The sequence below is a fragment of the Ahaetulla prasina genome, chromosome 1 (assembly GCF_028640845.1).
Source record: "Ahaetulla prasina isolate Xishuangbanna chromosome 1, ASM2864084v1, whole genome shotgun sequence".
Classification (NCBI taxonomy): Eukaryota; Metazoa; Chordata; class Lepidosauria; order Squamata; family Colubridae; genus Ahaetulla; species Ahaetulla prasina.
The window spans coordinates 28,927,627-28,940,222 of NC_080539.1; the positions used below are offsets into that span (position 1 = coordinate 28,927,627).

The 12,596-nt window shown below is 45.1% G+C and overlaps 1 protein-coding gene across 4 annotated transcripts; it reads left to right on the forward strand.

The window, feature by feature from the left end:
• The first annotated feature begins 1,130 nt into the window (after window positions 1–1,130).
• XAF1 (XIAP associated factor 1) lies at window positions 1,131–12,443 on the forward strand. Of its 4 annotated transcripts, XM_058164612.1 has the most exons (8): window positions 1,168–1,377; window positions 2,677–2,812; window positions 4,492–4,548; window positions 6,546–6,741; window positions 8,573–8,640; window positions 10,146–10,496; window positions 10,859–10,925; window positions 12,308–12,441. In XM_058164612.1, the coding sequence occupies exons 1-8, from the start codon at window positions 1,310–1,312 to the stop codon at window positions 12,349–12,351; spliced, it is 987 nt and encodes a 328-aa protein (XP_058020595.1). In that variant the 5' UTR covers window positions 1,168–1,309; the 3' UTR covers window positions 12,352–12,441. The 4 variants fall into 4 exon arrangements, with proteins under 4 accessions (XP_058020597.1, XP_058020595.1, XP_058020596.1 ...); XM_058164613.1 differs by lacking the exon at window positions 10,859–10,925 and having other exon boundaries at window positions 12,308–12,443; XM_058164611.1 differs by lacking the exon at window positions 12,308–12,441 and having other exon boundaries at window positions 10,859–12,265.
• The last annotated feature ends 153 nt before the right edge of the window (window positions 12,444–12,596 follow it).

Consider the following 12,596-nt stretch of genomic DNA (forward strand, 5'->3'; position numbering starts at 1 on the left):
TGCTTCATCGATGTAAGACTACTTCCCTGTTGGAGGAAGACAATTTGGCCAGCATTACATAATCAAAGTAAAATATTGGGAGTTGCCAGGCACTGTTGTATCAATAGAAACTGCAAATAAGGAAAACCTTATATAGGAGAATAGAATTTCTCAGCTCAGCAACTTTTAAGATGTGTGGACTTCATGTCGCTGACTAGGGAATTCTAGGAGTTGAAGTCCAAACATCTTAAAAGTTGCTGAGCTGAGGAACACCAGTCTAGATGAGTAATCATTAGGCATTTTGCCATTTTAAACGAAACGGCACACCGGTCTTGCAAGCCAAAGTGCTGGGTAAGGTTGACCTTACACTTAGCAACCCTGGAAAAATGACTGGTTGTATTTTCCCCTCACCTTCCCATTACACACATAGAAAAAAAGACTGCAACCATGGAGTAGGGTAAGGTAAAGGTAAAGGTTCCCCTCGCAAATACGTGCTAGTCGTTTCCGACTTTAGGAGGCGGTGCTCATCTCCATTTCAAAGCCGAAGAGCCAGCGCTGTCTGAAGACGTCTCCGTGGTCATGTGGCCAGCATGACTCAGTGCCAAAGGCGCACAGAACGCAGTTACCTTCCCACCAAAGGTGGTCCCTATTTTTCTACTTGCATTTTTTCCGTGCTTTCGAACTGGTAGGTTGGCAGAAGCTGGGACAAGTAACGGGACCGCACCCCTTTACATGGCAGCACTAGGGATTCGAACCGCTGAACTGCCAACCTTTCGATTGACAAGTTCAGCGTTTTAGCCCCTGAGCCACCTGAGCCTACCCTATTGGAGTAGGGTATTCTGCTTCAAAAAGCAGCAACCTAGTTCGGTGGCCCAAGACAGGCCAAAAATGTCTGTCCTTTTCCAAGAGACGGGGCTGAGTAGGCCCCACCAGAAGAATGTTTCATCCAGCTTGTCCCACCACTTGCTGCATGAGGTACTTTCCCTGCTGTAACCTGAGCAGATCTAAGCAGCTCTGGGCCTTGGGATTGGAATGGGAAGGTTAAAAAAAGAGGAGCTCTGCTGCCCTCTAGTGGCTCCTCAAGTTTGAAAGACTATTTTTCAAATATTTTTTACAAAGATAAACATTTCATCACTTTGTTGATTCCGCTTAGCTGCGGGCGTTTGGAGATCTGGCTCCCGGGGGTTGGGGGGTGGCTCCGAAGTATTCTGCCTTTGAAGGAAAAAAGAAATCCTGGCTGTTCGTCCAGTTTCTTTGGCAGCAGCAAAAGTGATGTGCTACAGGCGGGCAAACGTTCTCAGTTTCGTTTCCGCTGATTCAGATTGCAGAAATGAAAGTGAAAGATGGAGCGAGTCCGAGCGGAGAAATGGAAGAGGAGAGACGCATCTGCAAGAACTGGTAGGAAAGCCTCAATGCTAATCTCAACTTCTCGCATAGGCTCAGAGCAGTAGCTTAGAGAGGCAAATGTGCTTTGTTTTTACAAAGATCGTTTCTGTCTGTTCCAGAATCTGCTTGGTGGCAGGCTGGAGAAAGGAGAAAGCTTTTGGAAGTTGGGCAGGAGTGATGTGGGAAGCCCAGTCACTAAACTCTAGCCCAGTATTTCTCAACTTCAGCAACTTTTAAGATATGTGGACTTCAACTCCCAGAATCTCCTAGCCAGCCATATACAGATAGTCCTTGATTTATGACCACAATAGAGCAGGGGTCTCCAATCTTGTCGTCTTTAAGACTTAAGCAAAGCTGGCTGAGGTACTCTGGGAGTTGAAGTCCACAAGTCTTAAAGTTGACGAAGTTGGAGACCCCTGCAATAGAGCACAGAATTTATGTTGCTAAGTGAAACATTTGCTAAGTCTTGTTTTGCAATCTTTCTTGATGCAGTTGGTAAGTGAATAATTGCAGTTGTTAAGTTAGTAACGTTATTAAGGGAATCTGGCTTCCTCCTTGACTTTGCTTGTCAGAAGGTCACAAAAGCCGATCATGTGACCCTGGGGCACTGCAACCATCATAAATACGAACCAGTTGCCAAGCATCCAGATTCTGATCACATGACCAAAGGGATGCTGCAATGGTCATAAATGCAAAAGTTAGAAGTTAGAAGTCACTTTTTTCAGTGCCCTTGTAATTTTGAATGGTCAGTAAATGAACTGTTGTAAATCAAGGACTTCCTGTATTTTTTTCTACAGCTTCAGCTATATTCTGAACCTGTCAGAATCCAGCAGGTTCTGACAGGTTCTAGAGAACCGGTAGTGGAAATTTTGAGTAGTTCGGAAAACTGGTAGCAGAAATTTTGAGTAGTATGGAGAACCGGCAAATGCCATCTCTGGCTGGCCCCAGGATGGGATGGGAATGGAGATTTTGCAATATCCTTCCCCTACCACGCCTACCAAACCACGCCCATCAAGTCACGCCCACAGAACTGGTACTAAAAAAAATTGGATTTCACCACTGATCTGGTCTATTTTCAAATTCATTTTTTTTCCTTTTGCTGGTGATCCAAAATACCAAATATCCCTCTCTGTTCAGTTTTTCAAGAATTAGCAGGTCCCAAGCCTGTGTATGTAATTTACTTCCAACATTCCACTGGGTTGTGAGGAGTAGAAAGAAAAACTGGTCTATTTATATCAGTCTTTTTACCAAAAGTGAAGTTTCAGACATATTGACACCTTGCCAATGGCTTTTTTTTTCTTTTCTTCCTAGCAAGAGGGATGTGGCTGCAGTGAATTTCTCTCTCCATGAAGCTCATTGCATGCGATTTCTTGCTATCTGCCCCAAGTGTGAGGAACTGGTTGCTTCAAAGGACATGAAAGAGCATCTCACCAAGGCCCACCAACAGGTAGGTAGGATCTTTTGCTTCGCTGATCTTTGACAGGAGGCAATCCATGGGCTGCTGTATCTAAGGTGCAACAGGAACATGGTATGATGAGAGTTTATGGTTATGTTCATGCCGGTTGCCAAGCTGCCTGAATTTTGATCAGTGGAGATGCTGAGACGGTTGTGTGAGGACCAGTTGTAAGCAGTGGTGGCCTTCAAAAATTTTACCAAGGGCTTCTCTGCCCGGTTGCTAGGTGGGAATGGCCATGGTGGGTGTAGCCTCCTGCATCATGGCAGGGTTTTGCCCTCCCCGGGCTCTGGAGGCTTTCCTTGAGCCTCTGGGAGGGCGAAAATGGCCTCCCCAGGCTTCCGGCCTTCCCAAACTTCTGGTAGGCCCGATTTCTGCTCTCTGTGAGCATCTACACATGCCCTGCACTTACCTGCATCCAAAACGGACCGCGTGGGGACTCCTGGGAAGGGAAGGGCGGGGTGGACGGGACCAGCGAGGAGTGGGATTTAGGGGTTCTCCAAACTGCACAGAATCTTAGCTAGAGGTTCTCCCGAACTCCTGCGAACCCCCAGCAGCCCACCCCTGGTTGTAAATGATTCTTTTCAGGGCTGTTTTAACTTTGAACGGTTGCTAAACAAATGGTTATAAGTCAAGTACCTGTATGTGAAACAGCTTAGCATTTTGCATTGTTTTGGGAGATGCTGGGCCACCATTTCCCCAATGAAAGGAAGAGTTCTTTCTATGCAACTTTTGAGCTTCAGGTCCTATAACAGCAGGGCTGGCTTGATAGATTTACACTCTAACCTCCACCCCCTCCACTTGTCTCCCTGCAACAGTTTTGTCAGTTTTGCTCTTGACTTCCCGCTGAACAAATATTGAGACTGGTTAACTATTGGAATAATTTCTTTTGTGGGTGGGCTGGAGTAATGGGCTATCGCTGCTGCAGGTTTTGCAGAATTCAAGGTGGGAAAGAGATATTCACACTCCTTGTTCTGAGCACCAGATCTGCAGAAATGAATACAATGATAGGTAGTCCTCTGAAAGCTTGTGGAGGGGAGACAGTGTCAAAATGGACATGATTTTCTATAGATGCACATTTGCAATGGTTTATTACCCTTGAGTTGATCCTGAGAATCAATAAAAAAAGAACACCCTCACCTAGCCCTATTCTTCCTAAATCCCATCTAGAAGGAAGGCTCTTCACCTTTCATTTATAAAGCTAATTTGACTAAAATTAATCTTCATATACCTTGCCTTTCCATCAGCGGTGAAATCCGGCCGGATCTATCTAGCTCGCACAAACCAATAGCGCCAGTGGCGGGAGGATCCGGCCACCTGCTGGGACATCATTACGTCCCATTTTTGATCCTCTGCACATGCACAGAAGGCTCTGTTCCTGTGCAGAAGGGGCGCACGCTCTCATACTCCTGAAACGGTAGCGAAAGTAAGTGCATTTCACTGCTGCTTTCCACGATCATCTCCAAAACATGCATGTACATCCATCAATGAGCTGTAACATTGCAGGCAACCAATAAAAAGTTTACCAAATCAGCCATGCTCTTTGGCGAAACCTCAACATCTTTGGAGCAGATCAGTGTTGTGTCTTGCCTTCCTGACTTCCAGTGGGTGGTGGTTTTCTTTGGGTAAAGCAACTGATTGCCTGTTTTCCATCCTCCCTTTCCCTCTTCCAGGTCAGATGCACACTCTGTCACCAGATGATGCAACAGTATCTGCTGGAGCACCATGAGGTAAGGCAGACATCTGTCCTTGCCTTTGCACAAGGTTTGTGGGATGCGTACAGGTCCCTGTTTTCATTCTCACCTATGCTGGGTGAACAGCATCTTCCTTGCATTCATTTATGACTGTTGTGGTCCGTCAGCAGCCTACGGAGCTGGCAACGGAGTCAGACAGCGATGAGGCTGAGGTGAGGCCAGGGCCATCGGGAAGTGAGGTGCGGACTCCAGAGCCTCCAGAGACTGATAGTAGTGAGGCAGAGGAACAGGAGGAGCCTGTTCCTAATGCACGCATGAGAAAAGCTGCCAGAAGACAAGAGCAGCTCAAGCAGAGAGGACAACTCGGGAGTAGGGCCAAGAGATGACTGGACCCTCCCATAAGGCTTAAATCAGACCAGCATTTGGCCTTTGCCGGAAAACAATGTTGTAGCTTCTGCTTGTCATCTGCGTCTTTGCTTTTGTGGCTTCTGGATGTTTGCCAGGAAGGGCCTTTGGCAGTTAGCCTAATTGAACTAAGGTTTGTGAGATAACTGAGGAATTTGTGCTGGGAGGCATTTGTTTTACTTTGAGTTGAACGAAGCTGGGAATGAAGTAATTCCCAGCTGTTCGAATAAAGTTTGTTTTTCCACGGACTAAATTTATTACTACCTACTTGGGCCTGGGTCACAACAATGATGTGTGGACTGACTTGAGCAGAAAATAGTCATTACAATATCTTATTTTCACAATGGAAATAAAATGCCCTAAAGCTCTTATGACCTAGCACCTAGGTAACTTCAGAACTGACCTCCTCCAATAAGAATCAACCTTCCCCGGTGAATTTGCTTGTAGTAGCAATTTGAGAAGGCTGGGAAGGACCGAGACCAGAAATGCTCCCTCTGAGTGGTAGGTCTCTTCTTTGAAATAGTTTCACTCTGGAACAAGAACGGCCTTATCTGGAGTAGCCTCCTGGAAGACAATCCAGAAGGTTTGGGGGTGAAGTGAGATATCATTAATAGCAACTGTGATATTGTCTTGTGCCCTGCAAGCTTTAACTGATGTAGTTGTGTTAACACTGTAAATACCAAGAGATGGGCGGTCCATAAATTTAATTAAAAATGAAGTAAATAGGCGAGAGGATGTTTCTGTTGTCTCTGATGGGTGTCCATTTTGTACATTACTGAGCAGTATACCAGGCTTGTTACTTAGTGTGATATTTGCATATGCCTAGTACAATTTAGTGTTAATCACAGAAAGCAGCTGAGAATATAGCAGCCTGGAGAATTTTTGTAGGCTGGCATTATGTGGGAATTCTGTCTCTTTGGTCAAGTATACGTTTCATGCAGTGGGTGAATCCAGAAAATAGACCAGTTTGGCATAGTGGTCGAGGGACCAGGCTAGAAAATGAGGGAACCATGAGTTCTTGTCACACCTTGAGCATGAAAGCTGGCCGGGTGACTTTTGGCCGGTCACTCTCAGCCCAAGCTACCTCACAGGGTGGTTGCTGTGGGGAAAATAGGAGGAGAAAGGAGTATTATGCATGCTCACTGCCTTGAGTTACTATAAAAGTAATAGAGGTGGGATAAAAATACATGATTTTTTGTAGACCCAGGTTTATGCAATGTACAAGACATCATACAAGGCAAGATGTCATCCACACACTTCCTGTGCTCCATAGCCAGGGGTGAAATCCAGCAGGTTCTGACAGGTTCTGGAGAATCGGTAGTGGAAATTTTGAGTAGTTCGGAGAACCGGCAAATATCACCTCTGGCTGGCCCCAGAGTGGGGTGGGAATTGAGTTTTTACAATATCCTTCCCCCTGGAGTGAGGTGGGAATGGAGATTTTGCAGTATCCTTCCCAAGCCACACCATGCCCACCAAGCCACACCCACAGAACCAGTAGAAAAAAATATGAGTTTCACCACTGTCCATAGCTAATTCCGACTGTCCAAGGTTCTTTCTGCAGGCTCTGAGGCCTTAAACACAACTGCAAAAACTGAACTTCGGGTCCTTTGTTCTTCTCACCCTTGCAGGCCGAAGATTGCCAAGAGCGCTCAGTTAAATGCCACTACTGTGAGCTGGAGCTGCCATTCCATAAGCTGCAATCTCACCTGGATGCGTGTGGCAGCCGCACCACCATGTGTTGGGATTGTGGCAAATACATCATGCACAAAGCCCAAGAGGGACACAAGCTCACCTGCCAAATAGGCAACCGGCTGAGGGCTTCTGGTGAGTTTCACACACCTGTAGGTATCTTGGCTAGCTTTGTCCATTCTCCCTCCCCATCAGTGCCCTTGTGAAATGCCACCCAGGAATTGATAGAGACTGCCCAGTGGTGGGATTCAAATAATTTAACAACCGGTTCTCTGCCCTAATAATTTCTTCCAACAAGCAGTTTGTCAGACTGCTCAGAAAGTTAACAACAGGTTCTCCCGAAGTGGTGCGAACTGGCTGAATCCCACCATTGAGACTGCCCCATCTTTTTGCATCTAGGAGTTGTGGCTGTTTTTCCCTGACCTGTGATTAGAGAAATGAAAGTTCAAAATGATTTTCTCTTCCCTATCTCTCTCTCTCTCTTGTGACTTCCTCTCTTCAAAATGTAGTTTAGACCAGGGGTCTCCAACCTTGGCAACTTTAAGATTTGTGGACTTCAACTCCCAGAGTTCCTCAGCCAGCATTGCTGGCTGAGGAACTCTAGGAGTTGAAATCCACAAGTCTTAAAGTTGCCAAGGTTGGAGACCCCTGGTTTAGACAGAAGTCAGGCATTCCTATCCCCATGTATTTCTGAATCTAGCTTTTACCTCAGGTTATAATGAACATCTGTTAGCATTTGCTGACAGCTGCGCTGAGCCTAAAATCTGCATTCAAAGTGTCACATAATGAACAGTGTCTTTTTTTTTAAATGGGACACATGACATTGTTGCTCAAAACTCACTCAGCACTCTCCTTATGTTTGAAAGCACATCCTCTAACATGGGTTCCTGCTGAATTCAAGCCACCAACAGGAACCCATGTTTTCAATTTACCATAGATCCTGGCTTGCTCTGAGAGTTTACAGGAAGAACTGTTGCCACTAGTAAATAAAAGCTGGTAATCACTCAATCAAATAAATAAGCTTGTTCTCTGTTCTTAGATTAGACATTTAGCAATTGGAAGGGGGCAGAAAAAAACTAAGATCCACATTCCTCATTGAAAGCTAGAATGAGGATTAAGGAAATTGTTTAGTATTTAGGGAAGGCTGAAATGAGGTAGAATAATTTGTAGCTCCGAATATCCAAGGGGTTGTCTGTAGCAAAGCAGGGCAAAGTCTAGCAATCCCTACCCACATCACTGCACTACCCCTTCCTTTCAATTCCTGTGTTGTGACACTGTTCCAGAGCATGGCTTGCACACTGGCATCACTTTGCATGCTCAGACTCCATGAAAGCACATCTTGTTCCTTGCTTAGGAGTGAAAGACAGTCCGGGCAGCTTGCTTCCTACTAGTAATTGCCAACTACAGTATTAATTGACCTCTTAGCACCATATTTAAAATTTTCCCTCCTTTACCTAGAGTTATTTTTTAAAATTCTGGGAATCAAGTTGTGTTTACTGATTTGACTGGCTATAGTGCAGGTGCCCTATTAATCATTGCCTTAGCCTGTTGTGTGATGTTAATGCATGATTGTTTTAGTTGCTCAAATGTTGCATGAATGCAATATTGTGTCTTGCTAAGGTTTAGTGTTTTCTCTTTGTCTAGATCAAAGTTAATAGTTGATCAAGGATTTAACTTGCTCTGTGAACATACTGTTGATTTTGCCAAAAATGGGGTTGTGCTACCATTGCTAAGCATCCATATTTCCCAATTTATCCTAGGAAATTTAAGAGAGGGACAAAATGGATGGATGGGTGGGTGGATTCATTATTTCATTCATTCATTCTCTTCCCTCGCTAAATCTGTGTCTAGATGATTTTGGCCAATCAGAGGCTGTTGGAAGGGGCACAGATCAGTCTGAAATCTTTTTGCAGCTCTTTGATCAGAAAGTTGGGACTGATTATTGTCTTCTACCTCTCACGCTCAGGTTCCAAAACAAATTTATGCCAGCAGTGTAACAATTGGTTTCCAGCAGATCAATATCTACGCCATCTGGTAAGAATTTTGGCCATCAAAAATTGGCCTTCTTATAGTAGTGGAAGTCAACGGTGATAAAAAAATCTGGAGATTCTGATAGTGATCGGTGGACTCACAAGAGACCAGCGTGGTTATTCCAAGTGTGTTCTTTTGTGTCATTGTTAGAGTAGAACTTGTTGGGGATGATAAGCTATCTCTTGAGCTGCCAGTCACACTTTTGAATAGCTGATATATTTGTATCCAACCAAGTAGTGATAATTTTACTGCCAAAGAAGAACTGGTAGTTTTATGAAAATACTAGCTATATTTTCATGTTCATGGTAGCAGTTAAAGCTGAAGCATCTGCATTTGCAGGATATGAAAATCACTATTGGCTTTAACCTTGTTCGATTTGTTTATAGCCTAGCACAGTGATGGCAAACCTTTGTGCTGCTGCGTGGCAAAAGCGGAGGGAGCGCAGGAGGGTCGCTCACGTGTGTGCCAACACCCATAATTCAGTGTGCTCCATGCATGCGCACATGATCCCCCTGCGCTCCCTCTGTTTTTGGCATGTGATGGCACCGTGGGCCTGGTAGGCCCATTTTTCGCCCTCCCCATGCTCCAAAGCCTTTCTAGGAGCCGGAGGAAGGTGCAAACGGTCTTCCCCACCCCCTCGGAGGCCCTCCAGAGGCCAGAAACGGACTGTTTCCCGACTTCCAGTGGGCCCAAAAGGCCCAAAAATCAGCTGGCGGCGCTGGAGCTGAACTAGGGCAATGCTTGCGTGCCCACCAATATGGCTCCGCGTGCCACCTGTGGCACGGGTGCCATAGTTTTGCCATCACGGGCCTAGCATCTTCAGTAAATTTCATTTATGGTTCATAATATAAGTGCGCAGTAAATGAATTGAAGAACTATGAATCTAAGAACTAAGATCTCTGAGGGAAATGGGTGATTAAGAAGTATAACCAACAAACGAAGTTACATGTGTTTTCAAAACCACTTAGGACTATGTAGGTCTAGTTTGTCCTTCTTTCTGATTTTATCTGATTGACGATGTTTTCAATTGACTCAATTGCTAAAGGATTATAGGGAGATTTCAAATGACTAATAATTAAAATCAGAAAAACAACAGAGACAACAATTTAAGTAAACTTAAATGCAAACCCTTAGACAAGCTGACTGTAAAAGAACTTTAAAAACTAGAGGAAAAAAGTATGGGGCAGAGGAAAAAAAAATTTTCTTTCACCTTTTATCCCTACAATTGGAATATTGACATTTGAACCCAGGATTGCCTGGATTCAGACCACTGAGCTTTGGCCTTTGTTGTGGGTCAGGGCCAGTTCTGGAAATGTGGGGTGGACATGAAGAAAAGGAAATCCTTCTCATAGGTAAAACGGATGATGATGTTTTACCAGAAAGCAAAATATCTTGTCTCTGTGTCTTGGGGCAATTAATTTCTGGGTTATCCTGCCCACTTTCATGACAGCTACTCAACCTACAATAACCAAGCCTTCTTTGAAACCTTTCCTTTATCTTACCCACAGAATGAATGCAGTTCATCTCCTCAGCTCATGGGGGCTCTCGCCACCCATTCTGCCGCAAGATCACGGTCTCCTCCATCTCCACAGAGCCTTCCAACTCCAGCTCCTTCTTCTCCTACTTGGAAGATGAAGGCGGAGAAGGATGTGCGGCCCAAAAGGAGGGACAGAGAACTGCCTTCTATCGAAAAAATATCTCTGAGGTCTCCAAGAAGCAAAAAGGCACCTGGCCGCCAGGCCTTTGCCTCCATCCTGACCTCCACTGGGCCTCAGGCCCACAATGACATGTATGACCAGCTGGTGACATGTTCCCAGTGCAACATCCTCCTTCCGAGCCCAACCCTACAGAAGCATGAGGTGAGGAAGATGAAGCCTATGGGAATGAGGCAATAAGGGAGCCATTTGGAGGAGGGAGTATTATCTAAAACTGCTGCAGGGGAGAATTCACGGTGGGATCTCCTTCTCTTGGGGAAGCTATGTCTGCCTCCCTGGCATTTGCTGCTAAACAGCTGAAATCCTAGCCATGACGGGCTATTAATATCTATATTTAGAAAATGGCGGGAGAAGGGAAATTTTTGACCAAAAAAGATTATTCAAGTTTAGTGAGCTTTTTGAAATTGAATTTCTCTACAATGCCTTTAAAAAAGACCTTTCAAAAAAAAAGAGAGAGGTTGCAACAGCAGAAATGTCCTCAGGTCCCGATTTCATTCCTATTTCAGAAAAAGTGCCAACGGGCAGCTTCCCTACAAGCAATTCGACAGAGCCCACGATTTTTAGAAAAAGAAGGTACTGATGTAATATCTGGTTTGCTCCTTTCCTGCCTAGTGATTATGTAAACCAGGGGTCTCCAACCTTGGCAACTTTAAGACTTGTGGACTTCAACTCCCAGAATTCCTCAGCCAGCAAAGCAAATTCTGGGAGTTGAGTTGAAGTCCATAAGTCTTAAAGTTGCCAAGGTTGGAGACCCCTGATGTAAACCACTTCATGCTTTTTTAAAAATGGGGAACATCACACAAATGTTGAAAGTATCTCCACCTGTTCAAAAAGGCTGCACTATTCCATTCAAGTACTTGCCATATTTCTGCACTGCTAGAGATTCAGAATGAGACAGCAGGATCTGCTTCTGTCCTGCCACCACTGGAATGACAACAGGGGTTAAATTGCAATAGCACTTAGACCTATATACCCTTTCATAGGGCTTTTACAACCCTCTCTAATCGGTTTACAAAATCAGCATATTGCCTCCAACGATTTGGGTCCTCATTTTACCCACTTCGAAAGGATGGAGGGCTGAGTCAACCTTGAGCCGGTGAGATTCGAAGTAGCCTGCAGTACTGCACTCTAACCGCTGCGCCACCTCCGCTCCTAAGGAAGCAACTCGTTTGTTTCTCCAGGAACAAGGAATTAAAAAAAAAAAAGCATACGGGGTTTGCCCCCAGCCTCTCAACAGGTGCCTTTCTTCTGTGCCTCTCCAGACTTCCTTGTTCTATGGAGCCAGCTTGGTCTCCTTCCACATAGAGCAGCTGCTTGAAGACTGGGAGGAGGTGGAGCATTTGTTTCATTCAGCAGTTTTGAGAGGCATATGGGCCACTTATGGTCACCCTCTGTTTGAAAATGGCCCTCTGTGGGCATGCGAGCTGTTGCTAGTGCCTCTTCTCATTTCCGGCACGTACATGCACGCTGGCCAGTTGGTCTTCACTGGAAAGTACTGGAAACCCAAAGACCAGGTGGCTGGTGTGTGCATGCGCACCAGCCAGCTGGTCTCCGGCTTTCCGGCACACTGGTGTGCCTGCACGCACACACATTCCATTTTGGGCATTCAGTGCCGAAAAGGTTAGCCATCATTGATATAGGGTCATCCTGCTTGAGCAGGGGTTTGGACTAGGTGTCTTCCAACTCTGTTATTCTGTTAAGTGGATAAATGCAGTGGTACCACCAACCTCAAGCATAGGTCTTAAATAAACATATAAATCGCAGAGGTTAAGACCTTTAATTTGCATGCATTTAGAATATGAATTCGTGCATGGGGGAGTTGTCCTAAGAGCCAAGGAGGAGACGATTCCCTTTCCCCTGAGATTTTTCCCCTTCCACACCCCAAAGCTATTATCCCCTGCTGCCCTCTACCAAGTTCCAAAGTATATTCTCTTTCCCCGTTTTTTTTATCGCAGGAGAATCCATGCAAAGCTCACCAGAAGGAAGTAGCTGGCAATGACTTTTCTCAGCGGCTGAACTGGCCCTTTTTGTTCCAGCAGGATCGGGTTCAGTAAAGTGCCTTGCAATACCCTGATCTGCCTTTTTAAGAATAAAAGAGCTACAGTTCACAACCAAGACTGAGCCATAAGCACCATTTGCGAGTTTACCACAAAGAGTCTTTGGAATGCCAAATAATTCTATGAGGTTTGGCGCAGCTGAATGGCACATGCAAAAGAGAAGAGTCTTGCATTTCTCTTCTCAAGG